Genomic DNA, 15,169 nt, shown 5'->3' with positions numbered 1-15,169 from the left:
TTATTTTATCCAAGGATAACTCTAATTAAACTTTAATTAACCCTATAAATCAAGAACAGATCCTACAAAAAAGAGTTGAAAACGTCCTCACTTTGAAGGTCTAAAACTCCAATTGGTTCACACAAATATATCGTTCAAGTGCACACACACACCTCCACTCACAAACAAGTCAATATCTGTTCCCAGCAGTGATGGCATCATTAGTGGCTGATCTGATTCTACACTGCCCATCCTATAAATGGAATTCACCTCGAGAAAGTGGTTTGATTTGCGTCTGCTCCCAAACAACCTCTAGCTATTTGTCCTTTTTTTTCCTTTATCACATGCAGTCACACTCTCTGCTTTTTAGTAGCACAGCGTCCCTGCTGAAATCCTTTCAATAGAGCATTTGTACGACTATCAGCAGCCAATGTGAACTACCTGAGGCACATTTCTAACAAGTCTAACGAGATCTAAACTGTCCCGGATCTCAGGCAGCTTTGTAACCCCGATCAACACCTCTTCAAGGATTAAATGAGGGCAAAAAAATGCATGGGTTTTCATTTGCAGGTGCTAATTGTTTGCAGGTGTTTATATCAAAGTCCAAACCAGTCTGACTATAATAAAAACTAAAACAGCCAAAGCAGAGTATGGGAGATAGAAAAGCAATGCTCCAGCAAAATCAGAGCCTCCGTTTTCAAGCATTCTGCCTGACACAGGGGATATCGTTTAAAATAGATAGGATCAGCTACTGAACTTTCAAGTATATCGCTTACACATCCATACTTCAAAGCCTGAACTCAGGCTCAAACCATCAGGGGGAATGTACGTTTCTGAGCCTTACATGCTCAAGAATAATGATTGAGAAGAACGTGAGATAAAGAGGGGGAGAGATACCGCTGAGAAATTGTGTGTAACGGAGGGAGAAGTGAGTGATCTGTTTTAAAGAGATACCGCTCGATACGTATGAGTAAGTGTTTCAGAGGCAGAGCAGAGACGGGAAAAAACAGTGAGAAAGGAAGTTGCAGGAGAGGTGTAAAGATACGATGCGAGGTGGGGGGAAAAAAAAAATCCGAGGATGGGAGAAGAGCATCAACAAGGATATCAAAGGAAGTGGTATGTTAAGATGAAAGAGAAAGATCAGAAATTTGGGCAGACAAAGAAACGAAGGATGAGATCAATCTGTCACTCTTTCAGGTTTTACCTCAGCCTGTGACAGCCTCTCAGACAAGCCTTTCATGTTACTATGGCATTTTGTTAAGTTCACAGACAGGTCGACAACACTGTGAAGGGCCCCTGACAGCTGAGGAATTGAAAGGATAATGTCCAGCAGACGGAGATTGAGAGATTATGAGAGGATGAAATGATAAACAAATCACAGAGCAGTTTTGAAAGCTGTCCAATATTCATTTTAAAGAGACTCTTAACTGATCGTCTGTACCCATTCTGCAAATTACTCACCGTTGATAACTCGTGTAGCTGTCTTGCCTGAGGGCTCAGACTGAGAGTGATCACAACAAGTCTACATTTTTTATAGCTTGCACTTACCTCTCCATTACATGCAGAGACTGCTGATTCCCCAGCTCACTGTAAAGCACAAGCTTCTTTTTTTTCTCTTATTCTGCCCACTGAGGATACACCAGCCTCCCTGCTCTGTAAACAGCAGACAGGTGACAGACAAACAGAGGAAATTTGTTGTTTATAATTTATTGCTGCCATTTAAAAAAAAAATCCCAGGTAGAGAGGAGCTACCAAGAGAGCACATCAAAGAATGCAGGAAAACATGGAGAAGGAGGTGAAAGCAGTTTACCTTCTTCACTTGAAATGTATTTATGGGGCGACAAGACTTGACTTGACTGAAGATGTACATGCGATTACACTTGCATGAACATTTTTAACTACTACGCAGTATGTCATAAAATGACAACATAAAAGAAATGCAGTGGTGTTTCGGTGAGTTTAGTCTTGAGCTAAATGCAAACCTTGCATGCTAACACATTCACAATGACATTGCTGACGTCCTGCTGTTAAACTGATGCGGTGTTTACTAATACAGAAGTCAACGTGACGTCACAAGATCACTGCCATCTTTGTTTGAAGCGAAGGTGGTCTGTAAAATTCAAAATCGTGCTTTTCTCGTCTTTTCTGCTTAATTTCACAACCTTGAATAACATTTTGATTGAAGAATATTGAGGCCAACATGGTGTTTAATTATTTTGAAGCCCTTTCTGGGGATCTAAGGAATGATATTTAAGTTTGGCCTTGAATCATGCCTTAGGTAATGTACTGCAGCCAATGCACTTACTTAAAAAAATTATCAGTTAGTTCGGATAGTAAGGATAAGTAAAGTACTTAAATTGGCCAATTCTGGGCCTGTAAAGACTGCCAAAATGCAAGACCAAACACTCAGCGACACACAATTATACAATTACAGTATGACTCATTAGTCTAGTCTAGTCTCATTATTCTCACCTGTAATGAAATGCATACAGCAGACATGAATGTGATTTGACGTGGGGGACCAAGAGCTCTTTTGGTTGGCACTACCGTGAGCCATGTTGATCTGCCAGTCCATTTTTCCTATATGATTCCTCAACTGGTAGTTACGATGTAAGACTGGATACTTTGATTTGTCTACTCTTCTCAGTCGTACAGCAGTCACCCAGCACATTGGTGTGTGGGTGTCACAAAGAAAACATTTTTTTGATAGGACAGCTATAGCGTGAAAGGGAGAGAGAGAGGGGATGACAAGCAGCAAAGGGCCGAAGCCAGAGTAGAATCTGCAGCCGCTACGGCAAGGGCATAGCTTTTGTATATGGGACGCCCGCTCTACCATGAAAACAAAGAAAAAATGTTAATGCTGTAACTTTTTGAGCAGTTTTCTACACTGCAACAAACTGTACTGGAAGTGACCCTACCTCCACATGGACACATTTAGAGCAGAAGAGAGGTGTGCTAATCCCTCTAAGAGTTGTTGAGATATCTCTGTCTGGACCAAAGTGGTGGACCGCCTAACTGGCATACAGTGCCATCACCAGAGCAATGCAACAAGCATGGCTAAAATGCAAGACGGTATCTTAAAAACGTGTTTAGTTTAGTGTAGCTCTGTGTAGTTAGGTTTATGGTTGAATTGTAGAAGTACCACTGTCTTTGGAGTTTGCAGCAAAAAGCCAATTTGCAACACCTGCTCAGAAAATGTGTTTAGACTGAAGATATTAATTGAATTAGTTGTATTAGTGTTTGTGTCCAGGGACTACAGATGGAAATTAGCTCAGAGCTAAACCAGCCACAATGCAACTCTTCTCCTCATGTCAGATTAATGTTGTTATATATGGTCCCTAACAAATGCTGAAATAAACTAAGCTAATATGGCCACATATAGAAGCTCACAGCACACACATTCAGTAAACACCATGTTTGCAGTCAGTCCTTGAGCTATAATCACACACACGCAATACATGCAATAGTTACACAGAGGCACAGATTCACAGAGAAGAGAAAATCTGGTCTCTGTCTCCTGTCCTGAGCCGAACTAACAGGATCAGGACTGCTGCTGAGAAACAACATGACAGCTCTTAACAGGCTTCTCACTCTGACACAATTTCAACAATTTAGCCCCTTCGAGGTACCAGCCACCACGCCCACAGTAAACAAATTGACTATTTTAGGCCAGATTGAGGTGCTGTGGGGGAAGAGGGAAGAAAAAGAGCATATTATGAAAAGGAGTTTCAAAAATAAGGATGTTGTAGGATTTAAGTGAACTTCATTCGACATACGATAGCTGTGCCTTTGTTCATTGTCTTGGGCTTACATTTTAGAGACTCTGTAAATGGGTAGGTGGACACACGAATGTTGAAGAATTGTTACTAATATTATAAGTCTAATGAGATATAACAGAATCCACCTACAATTTACATGATTAAATATCTTGTTTGATTAATTCATTCAAAAAACAAAATGTAAAAACAACTTCAGCTGGTATTTTTACCTTTTCACGGGGCCAAGCTAGCTGTTAGTCTTTAATCAGCAGGAGCAGCATAAATCAGCATATCACAGCCCCACATCCTCTGTATCTGTATATTTGAGGAATATTGGCTTTCAAGACAGATTTACATCAGTTTAGTTTCCCTCCAAAGTGAAATCAATTAGGCTAGATGCTAATGTCACAGCGACATTCAAAGTGACACAAACATGTAAATGTTCTCTCTGAGAGGTGCCAAAATATAAAACAAGGCTCCAATGAGACCAGAAATCTGTTTTAAATGAATAGTTTGACGTTTGGGGATCAATACCACCTGGGTGTCTGTAAATATGCAGCTACAGTTAACAGTTGCTTAGCAGCTGCTGATATCGCCTATGGCAAGCGCCTTGACTGGGCCTTGGTGTATGTGTGCCCAGGGGCCCATTTTCTCATAATCCACCCATGGCTATGGCTTTGTTTTAAGCGTCTAAGTGGCCTATGGCACTATCAACTTTCTTATATAACTCTTGTAAATAAAGCAATAAGAGTAGTAATTATCAAACTATCCATTTAAAACAAGGTAGGACATTATTTTGCTGATACAAAACATTATAAAATCCATATTTTATCACATTTGTGTTAGGAAATAAGCAGTGTATTTTAGTCAGTGAGATGCTGTTCTTGAAAGTTTTCTCTTCATCTTTGACAAATGAGCTTCCCGCCCTGTTAAAATTGAGACTGAATCAACATGTGAATGAAACTACTATTGCATCAACATTGTTTGAGACAAACAGAGCTATTGTGCTCCGTCTTAGCCATCTGTGGACAGTTGAGTGCCAGCGGGTGGGTCAGCCTCTCCTGGGACTCTGTTTAGACTGCGAAACAAATCGACTCTGTTTGGTTTCATAAACTATAGACAGACGTGGAGAATAGACTGCAGACGTATTGTCTGACAGCACATAAATACACATAGACAGGTATATAAGGACATCTTGTAATTGCTCCTGATGTTTTACATAAAGTTGTTATTCTGACTGACAAATAAGGCACTCATAGGTGGCATCCTGTTCATGTGTCTCTGCTCTGACCAGGATTAAAATGTATTATTGTGTCTTATTCATGAGAGAAGCTGAAAGGACAGGAGCGAGACAAAAGCATACACATGAATAAATATGCTGATACACAATATTCACACAGATGTCCACACACACACAGCCGTCAGATGGAAATGTGGGAAACATGATTCACGCTGCCTCTGGCAAAAACAAACAGACCATGTTTCCTTTGGTCATCCCGGTTTCCTCTGACAAAGCTGTGCATGTCTACCTGCTTTCTCTCGTGTTATATCACCCAACATCACATGAACAACGAAGGAGGTTAGATCCTGTTTGTTCTGCTTTGGACAGAGACGTGTGAACCAGTTTTTCCTCAGTAATCTCTGTATCTGAAGTCAATACGAAGTGTGCGTTTCGGTCTGTGTATGCATGAGTAAAGGATTAGTCACCAGCAGTGTGAATTGTTATGGTTAAGGGAGAAAAAAAGCCACAGCTGTATACATCTGGATCCAGCTGTTTCTCTTTACTCTCACCACATCCTTAGAAAACTTCAAGGCAGTGATGGAGGAAGCTTCGTTGTCTCGTGCAATTACAGTAACAGTTAAAACTTGTTCGTATCATGATGAGAACGCGGGAGAAAAGAACATGAGCTGAGAACAAGAATCGCGGGAGTTAAAAGACGTCCACAAGAAGTTGTGCTGATGTGAACTTTGTGAGTTCTTCATGTTTTAATATTTGGGAAGAAAATATTAATGGCAGAAAATGAAGCATTACTGGAGCCAAATCAACCCACAGGGAAGCCCAGGGCACAACTATGCTGTGGGCCCCTGTTGGCTCTTGGGTTTCACACAGTCTGTTGCATTAACCTACTCATCAGATCCAGTGTGTATGGCAGCTTCATCATATTTTGTCCCAGAGTCCATAAAAAAAACAACTCAGTGCTCATATTCTGTAAAGCTATTCAGCCCCATGTTTCATATGCTGTCTGAAGTTTGTCTAGTTTGATTAACACTAATTTATTTAGGAATAGAGTGACTCAGGATTGAATCGTAAAACCAAGGAGCAGTTTCTGTGCAGTTTCTGGGCAATCATCCAAAAAGGGGGCATGTGCTGTACCCCTCATTTTAGACAGTGACTTCTCTTTCCACCCCCCTTGCCTAAAACCTGGAAATGAGTTTAAGTATTAGTACTCGCAGTTCCCTTGTCTCAAAGTCATTGGGTTTTTTAAATTGGTTTTTGGTTAGAAGCCTGAAACAAGGTCTTTGGTTAAAACAAGCTTAAGACTTAAAATTTGTCAGTAAATACCCTACTGGTGAACCTTGAAGTTTTTATGTATTATGTAAAAAGGCGGTTGCTAGAAGTGGCTAAATAAGACTACAGAACATCATCATTATAGGCACCACGTGAGCCACAGTATCAGCTGCAGTATCTTAAAGAAGAAGGTAGAAGTGTAGATTGATTAGTCATTTTTTAAACAACATTATGCAACATTCAGAGCATACTGACGATTCAGAGTCAGAGTCAGAGTCGGGATTGTCTGCACAAGGCTATCAACATGGAGATGGCTGAGCTGGCAGCTAAAAGTGCAAACTCAATCAACAGCGACAACAACAGCAACAGTGCTAACAGAACTAACATTGTTACCTGTGGAGAAACCCGAGCATGGGTGCTGCGCATCTGTGAGCACTTTGTGTTACAGTTCATTTGTATGAAAAGTGCTATACAAGTAAAGTCTGATTGATTGATTAATTGTGATAACATGAGCTAGCCAGTGGGCTACATTCACTAACAAGCATGAGCGGCCGGACCGGATACCACATCATTGGACAGAGAAGTTCAGATTAAAACGCACACAAAGGCAGTACGACTTCATTCTCTGCTTAGAACGTCAATACTTCACTATACCTTTACCTCGCAAATAGTTACTTGATGCTGTGTTAAAGCTCCGAATGTTTCACAGCTCCTTTAAGGCCTGCAAAATTACAATTAACATTATATTGTACTTTAGTGGTGCATATTCCATAACAACCAAACTCAGAAATGAATATATTACTGGCTGCAGATTGGACAAAGGAAGATTTCACAGCTTAGATGCACAATGGGCTTGGTGGCTTTAGAGACTGCATGTTGATTATTTGTATAACTTCAGTTTCTGAACAGATTTATAATCAATTCACGTCTTACTTCTGCTTTCCTCCTCTCTCTCTCTCTCGCTCTCTCTCTCTCGTTCTCGCTCAATAAAACAATAAATGAGGAAATCACAACACAATAAAAGGAAAATTAAATCAATTAAAACAAAATTAGATAATTAAACTGTAAAAAATGGAGTAATAAGCTTATCCAAATTCATTGCAATCAATCAAGAGCACAGGAAAACTTTAGATGTTTTAATTTCAATTTGATACAGACATAACTTATTAATAAATGCAATGAATACATAAGAAGGTCTGATGTTTCTGCCAACACTCATAAGTGAGAAATATTGCAAATCAGGGTAAAAAATGGGAAGAATCTGTCTTATAAAATGTGAAAATGTCTATTATTCTTTATGAAATCCTGCAGTCGTATATTCTCTTTACAGTTGTGCTACATTAGCAGTTTCACAAAGAAGACTTCGAACAAGCTCATTTTAATATGAATAAACTTGAAAAAAAATCTATATTCATGTATTGATATTTTCATTCTGTGGGTGTTTCTGTGAGAAAATTGACTTCTGGTTTCTTTGTCTCTCTCTTTCTCTCTGCAGGGAAGTTAATTTTAAGAACTACACTCTAATGCAGCTGGATGAGGAGTTCTCTCGGGGACGGGGTCTAGACGTCGGGGCCCGAGCCTGGAAGGGAGGCAACGTGCTGCTTTTCTTCTGTGACGTAGACATCTACTTCACCGCTGACTTCCTCAACACCTGCCGACTCAACACGCAGCCCGGTGTGACATACTTTCACCTTTTTAACATATAAAAGATCAACGTTATTAACATGAGAGATATCAGCAATGCATTTATGACGAGTCAAACTGTTTCACTCCAGAATCTCCAAAGACATTACTGTGCATGTTTAAGGAAATATCTCAGGATTAATCATTCCGAGAAGGCAATATGTATTCGTAGATATATTATTATATATTAAAGATAAAGGATATCCAAAATTGTAGATATAATTATGACAAGAAATAACTTCTTGGTATCTACACTGTAGTTTTTAATGGTCCAGTGCGTAGGATTCAGGGGGATATATGGGCAGAAATGGGATAGAATATAATAAATATATTTTCTTTAGTTTATAATCACCTGAAAATAAGAGTAATTGTGTTTTTTTTTTACCTTAGATTAAGCCGTTTATATCTACATATGGAGCAGCTCATTGTCGATTGAGTCCGCCATGTTGCACCACTGTGTCTTTACAGTAGACCAGAATAGACACTGGCTCTTTTTAGGGCTGTTTGCGTTCTTGTGAGTCCCTGAGTGCAGTCCCTCTTTGACAAGCAGCTTCGGAAAAGCGCTATTTTTTAACATGACACTGCTTTGTTTGGTGTTTTTACCAGTTTTTTACCAGGTCGGTTTGTTTTCGAGAGAAAGAAACCACTGTGGCTAATTTGGATCGGAAAATCGGAAAAATGGTGAGAAATGGTGACACATTAGCACGGACTAAGCTAGTGGCCCGTCTTCAATGTGCTAAACATTACTGAGAAAACATTGACTTGTAGTGTGAACCTGATTTACTCGGTGATTTTAACGGTTTAAATCATTGGGTCTGTTTGTTATGGAGAGGAAGACACCTCTGTAGATAATTCAACTCCTGGTAAAAAAGGGAATTCTAACTGGGAGTTCACGCTTTGCACAAGGGAGATGTTTCAGCTGGTTGCAATCTGCGGTCCTTGCCATTGGATGGATTAGATGGCACTAAGTCCTACACACTGCTACTTTAACAACTCATTGATTCACTCTTACTAATCAGAACGTAATTAGAGTTAAAATGTAATTACAGATGCCTTAAGTGAACGTTTTATGGATATCTTAAAAGTACTTGCGACTGGACGAAATCTGTCTGGACATATCATATCTTTATTAGCCAGGATGCAATGGCAGATATCTTAATTGTAATTACAAGTGGTTAAACTGTTATGACTAGTCTCTAATTTCTCAGTGTAATTAGAAATGGTCAAGTGAAATGTATAAATATTTAAAGTGCTTTCCCTACAATTCTCATTAAATCACTGTTTTTATCTGACATTGCTTTGCTGTCTCGCTCCCTCTCAGGTAAAAAGGTGTTCTACCCGGTGTTATTCAGCCAGTACAACCCCACTCTGATCTACGGAAGTCCTGAACACGTCCCACCTGTGGAGCAGCAGCTGGTAACACACACACCAATCAGACCTACCCGCTCCCTTTTCTTCTTCAAACACTCTCCAAGACACTTGTAGAAAACATTATATTCAGTTGCCGTGCTAAATTGCTGTGAAAATATTTCCCCTCTCCAGCTGTTAAAAATCGACAGAAGCATGCTCCTGTTGATGTGCCTCCAGAGTGTGTTGAGCTGATATATTTTTGTTCATAAGCTCCCTAAGACTTGCTGTTCTTTTCTCCTGCAGGTTATCAAGAAAGACACGGGTTTCTGGAGGGACTTTGGTTTCGGCATGACCTGCCAATACAGGTCCGACTTCATCAACATAGGTAAATATTTGCACTGCAGTCGTAACCATCAAAACATTTTAGCAATGCAGGAATTGATAAACAGTTGCTCTTGGGGCTTGATTATCTGAGCAGAGGCGTTACTTAATGCGGGGTAAAAATGGGCTTCCTGGATGACTTGATGCTATGCTAATGGTGGCATAGCTTAATGGATATGAAAAACGCCAGAACCCAAATGGTTTAATATTACATTACTTTTCTTAACTGGGAGGAGATTTGATTATATTACTCTGCATGAAACAGCTCTCAGCAGCAGCAGAAGCATAGATTAGCATATTTCACAGCCCCCATGTCCTCTCCATCTGTGTACTAGTTGAGCAATATTGGCTCTCAAGACACATTTACATCAATTTAGTTTCCCTCCAAAGTGACATCACTTAAAGGCTACAGCGAAACTCAAAGTGGTTTATTGTTTAGGGCCAAGGCACACACGCCAGCATGAAAATGCTCTCACTTAACTGAGCCGAAATGTTAAACAAGCTGCAGGAAGGACAAAAACTCTGATTGAAAGGAGTAGTCTGGGGATATATGTATTCACTTATGTGCCAAGAGTCATTTGCAAGTACATGCTTTTATGTATGTTCATATTTATACATATGTATGTCATATAGAGTTGCAACCATTAATGGATTAATTGCCAACTATTAAAGCTCCAATGTGTAGGATTTAAGGACATTTTTGCAGAAATGGGCGCAGACAGTTTTCATTTGTCAATAATCACATAAACACAGAGAAGCATGTTTTTGTTACCATGGAATGAGCTGTTTATATCTACATATGGAGCGGGTCCTCTCCAACAGAGTCCGCCATGTTGTTTCTACAATAGCCTAGACTGGATAAACCAAAACACTGGCTCTAGATAGGTCAGTTTGTGTTTTGTGTTGGCCACTGACCTCCAACACACTTTGCACATGGAAGAAGTTTCAGTTGATCGCAATCTGCAACCTCACCACTAGATGCCACTAAATCCTACACATTAGACCTTTAACCACCAACTAATTTGATCTTTTTTTTAAGAAAAATAAAATCAAAAATTCTCTGATGACAGCTTCTTAAATGTGAATATTTTGTGGTTCTTTACTATTTTATGAGAGTAAACTGAATATCTCTATCTATAAGTTTTTGAAAGTGTGCATAAGCCTTTACATTTTTACATTTTATACACCAAACCACATTGATTGATAGAGAAAATGATTGGCAGATTCGATGAAAATAATCGCCCTACTTCAACTTTATATTTACCAAATCACATGAAATTGGTACAGTAAATATATAAGCCAAGCTAAGCTAAGCTATCCAGCTTCTGACTGCAGCTTCATATTTCAAAGTATTCTCATGCAGCAGTATGATATCCTACAGAAATGCACACAACGGTTTGCATGATATCCTATGAATTAGCACCTGTCTATTGACATTAGGTCCCTAACGTAAAATTGTGAAGGTTTGATTTAGGAAAAGAAACAGGATGAGGATGTAACTTAAAATGACTTAAAGCTCACACGGTTCTGAACACCGCTCTCATGGGGAAACTCCTGTGGTCTGTGACCCATCCACTAACCTGACCCGCCTCCTAACGACCGCTTCCTTCTTCACTCCTGTCAGTGCACTGATGACATGACTGCAGCCCTCCAAAATATTTCTATTTACTTTGCACAAATTACTGGGTCGTCATTACATGAGATTTCAGTGAATTTTAGTGCATTACTTTTCATAGCAAAACATACGAATTATGCATGAGAACAGCCTGCACATTTACCATACAGGCATATCAATGTTCATTGAAAATCATAATTGAGTTGTGCTGTTTTTTGTTCTTCGGAAATTATGATGCAATATGTTATTTAGGCCACGAGTGCATAAACAAATGAACAATTCATCTGTTGGGTTCAAATTCCTGTCTTATCTGTGTTTAGCCCTGGAGCATGAGTGTGAAAATGGAGACAGAGACAGACAGAATAATCAAAATAAAACTGCAGAGAGACACAAAGTGTGAGCATAAGCAGACACCCATGGTTCAGGCGTTTAAAGATGCAGGTTTAAACATGCCTCGTCGAGGACTGTTTTGCAGCATCGGTCCAGAATGTCCTCTCCGCCCCCTCATGAAACAACAAACCAGGCAGAGGGGAGGGAAGACTGATTATGATCACATCCTGTAAACCCTAATCAGGATTCACAATCAGCTGCAGTGAACAGAGCACCAGAGACTGAAGTTACTCAGAAAAGTTTGCATATCAAAAAGCTTATCATTTTCCACAATACCACATCCTATGATAGTACAATTAAGTTGCGTTTTATAATGCATTTAACGTCTCTCATCTCCAGGAGGTTTTGACATCGACATCAAAGGCTGGGGCGGCGAAGATGTCCACCTGTACAGGAAGTACCTCCATAGCAATCTCCTAGTGGTCCGAGCACCGTCACGAGGCTTGTTTCACCTGTGGCACGAGAAACACTGTGCTGACGAGCTCCCTCCAGACCAGTACCGCATGTGCATGCAGTCTAAGGCCATGAACGAGGCGTCACATGGCCAGCTGGGGATGCTGTTCTTCAGGCACGAGATTGAAGCTCACCTCCGCAAACAGAAACAGCAGCAGAACTCGAACCCCAAGAAGACATGAGGAGTTGAATTATTGTCACTGCAAAGACTGCAATCAGCTGAAATAATGCCGATGAATTCGACTGAGCTAAACCGCATCCGATAATAGAGGAAAAGTTCAACACTTTTTGGAAAATACGCTCATTGGATTTCTTGCTGAGAGTCTGATGAGTAGACTGAAACCACTTTCAGATATAACACCTGTGCCACACTGCCTGTGAGAGCAGCGCTGCTGAGGCGTGGCTCGATTGCTGCTCAGCTGTGGCACATCTAGAGATTCGGAGTCTCGCCAATTTTTACTGCATGACGGCAAAAATAGACAGTAAAAATGGTGTTTTGATAATTATGTTGACATTATAGGACCTTTCACCTCAAAGTTTCAATGTCTATATCTGTCACAGACACTGAGAAATACAAATATATTTTGTTGTTGACAGTGCAGAATCAGCTTTTTATACCACAAGCGTGCGAGCTGCAGCATTTCAGCAAGGTAGCCATCATGCGCTGCTCACGCATGCAGTGTGGCCCAGGCATAAGAGTGAGACCGTTCCTCTTGTTGACTCTGCAAGAAAATAATAGGCATATTTCTCAAAAAGGCGAACTTTTCCTTTAATGAAAAATGTGAAGACTTTTTACTCATCGAGGACTCCGAGCACTTTGTTGCTCTTTAAAGGAAACCATGATATAAAGATGAATAAAGAACTGACTTGAGGAATTCATCGATACAAGTGGATCGGACTTTTCGTTGGACATTAATCAACAGATCTCCCGTCTGAAACATGTATCTGTACATTTAATATAATGTCCATATGTATTTAACTGCAGAAAGGCCTTTCAGAACGAAAACACAGCACCTTTGTTTGAGCTCTACAGTGTCTCTAAACCAAGTGCCCTCTGTGAATAAACCCTAAACAGTCTCTTCAGAGTGAGAACTGAACACGTGTATTTTTATGTTTAGGGAAACAGAGCCACCTAGTGGACTGAAAGTGAGCAACATGTCAGTGCATAAACAATGAAGGATTCTTTTAAAGCCTGGAATGACCTTGTAAAACATTATTTTTGATAAATTATTCATTCCTATAATTTATGTTTGTTATTATTTTGTAAATGCCACCATGTATAAGGATTATAATTGCAAATGCAGTTATTGCCTGGACAGTATTACGTGTGAGTTGTTCTCCTCAATAATGAACGGTGCTGAGACAAAGAAAAACAAACAAAATTTGTTTTTTCCTAGTAAGCCTTCTGAGACAGATGTATTTATGCCCAAATAAAGATAATTTTATTTTGAGATTGTTTAAAGGACAAAACATAATGTAGACTTTGTGTTTTGTTGTTGTTTGTTTTTTTTTTGTCACAATATTAATTTGTTGACACATAATGGATGAACAAAGGAAAGGACTCTTGACTGACAGTAACACTGTTTTCCTGACTTTGACGATGACTTACTGTTACAAGTCAGAATTAGATGTACGGATCTAATATTTTTGCTTAAATCGATCAAATGATATTACATGTATCACTGAGCAGTCACCGAAACTGGAGTCGTTGTAGGTGTAGATACATTAGTGCCTCATTGGTCACTTTACATTATTTTTAATGTAATCCCCCATAAATACAGCTACAGCACTTCAATCAAAACAAGCTGTATTCTTGGTGGATGACCAAATATGTGAAAAGAGGCACTTTTTAAATCATGTTTTTTATTGTTAGCCATTAAAACATTCCTTGTATATAAAAAAACATTGAATGACTGAATGACGTTATTTTTCCACTTCATGTAAATGAGTTGAATTAAACATATTTGTGCATTGAGTATGTTTCATTGTGATGTATCTGCTTATGCCATCTGCTGTCATTATCTATTCTTATCCAGCTTTAAGGTGGAATATAATACAAAGATATGAGAGAATGTTAAAATTATTACTTTTATTCTTGGAAAGCCCATTGCTGTAAGACAAAAATGTCATTAACTGATTAACTGGCCTTGATTTTTCTTTCAGGGACATGTGAGGAAAGAAGAATATGGCAACCAAAGGGTTCAGTTTTGATAAAAAAATATTTTAAAAAAAATAGAAAATAAATAAATAAATATATGTCAATAAAATGCATAACTTAACCATGGGATTAGGACAAATACATTTCTCAAACGTCAGCCCTTATTATCTTTTGTGTTATGTTATTCTGCTTATTCACATTTAAAGCAGAGTTTATGTTGGAGCTCATTTAATTTCTAATTTTTTTTAGCTCAAAATTTCTTTTTCTAGTATTTGATCTTCTTAGCTCACATTTTCCCAATGGCTGCTGTATTTCATGATACTTTTAATTGCAAAGTCTGCACCTGTCAATCAAAACAGCCGGAGAAAAGACAGTCATGAGTGAACAAAAGACAGAAAAAAATTAATCCGGTTCTTTATTAGACTCTTAAAAGGAACAATTCAGACCGGTGCTTTCAATCACTTACTAATTAAACCTTCTCTCTGCACAATGTGGGCACGTGCTGACTGCTTGAATACTCGCTCTCCTGTTAGTTTGGCTGCACCTGTTGATGGAAATATATTTCAAAAGTAACTAAAAGTTTGTAGCCATTATTTACTGATGTGAATCACCATTTTCAGTAATATTTTATTATTTTCTTAGTGTAGCTTAAACTCCAAAGCACTAGATGGTGTCAGTGAGCTGATAAAAATGTCAGGTGTGCTGCTGAAGTACCTTCCTCTTCGTCCCTGAAGTGTTCAAACAAACCATGGTAATAATAACAATAAACACTGTTTTTTAATTTAATGCATACAGAGATTAGTTAAGTGAGACAATTAATTATAGTTACATGTATAACTTCATATAATGTGCTTCCGCGTTTCAGGACTCATTACTCCCCACTCTATTACTAA

The 15,169-nt window shown here is 39.0% G+C and overlaps 1 protein-coding gene across 1 annotated transcript in view; it reads left to right on the top strand.

Moving 5' to 3' along the window:
• Positions 1-14,093, top strand: part of csgalnact1a (chondroitin sulfate N-acetylgalactosaminyltransferase 1a) — a 38,495-nt gene extending 24,402 nt beyond the window's left edge. Inside the window, exons 5-8 of the mRNA XM_042509546.2 lie at positions 7,742-7,920; positions 9,251-9,345; positions 9,583-9,664; positions 12,005-14,093. Coding sequence (XP_042365480.1) covers positions 7,742-7,920; positions 9,251-9,345; positions 9,583-9,664; positions 12,005-12,300 — 652 coding nt within the window. The 3' untranslated portion in view covers positions 12,301-14,093. The remainder of the gene's footprint in view (positions 1-7,741; positions 7,921-9,250; positions 9,346-9,582; positions 9,665-12,004) is intronic.
• The last annotated feature ends 1,076 nt before the right edge of the window (positions 14,094-15,169 follow it).

This window comes from Plectropomus leopardus, chromosome 20 (genome assembly GCF_026936395.1).
Source record: "Plectropomus leopardus strain MGB_pleo_1.0 chromosome 20, ASM2693639v1, whole genome shotgun sequence".
NCBI lineage: Eukaryota > Metazoa > Chordata > Actinopteri > Perciformes > Serranidae > Plectropomus > Plectropomus leopardus.
This window is presented reverse-complemented; position numbering and strand designations above follow the sequence as displayed.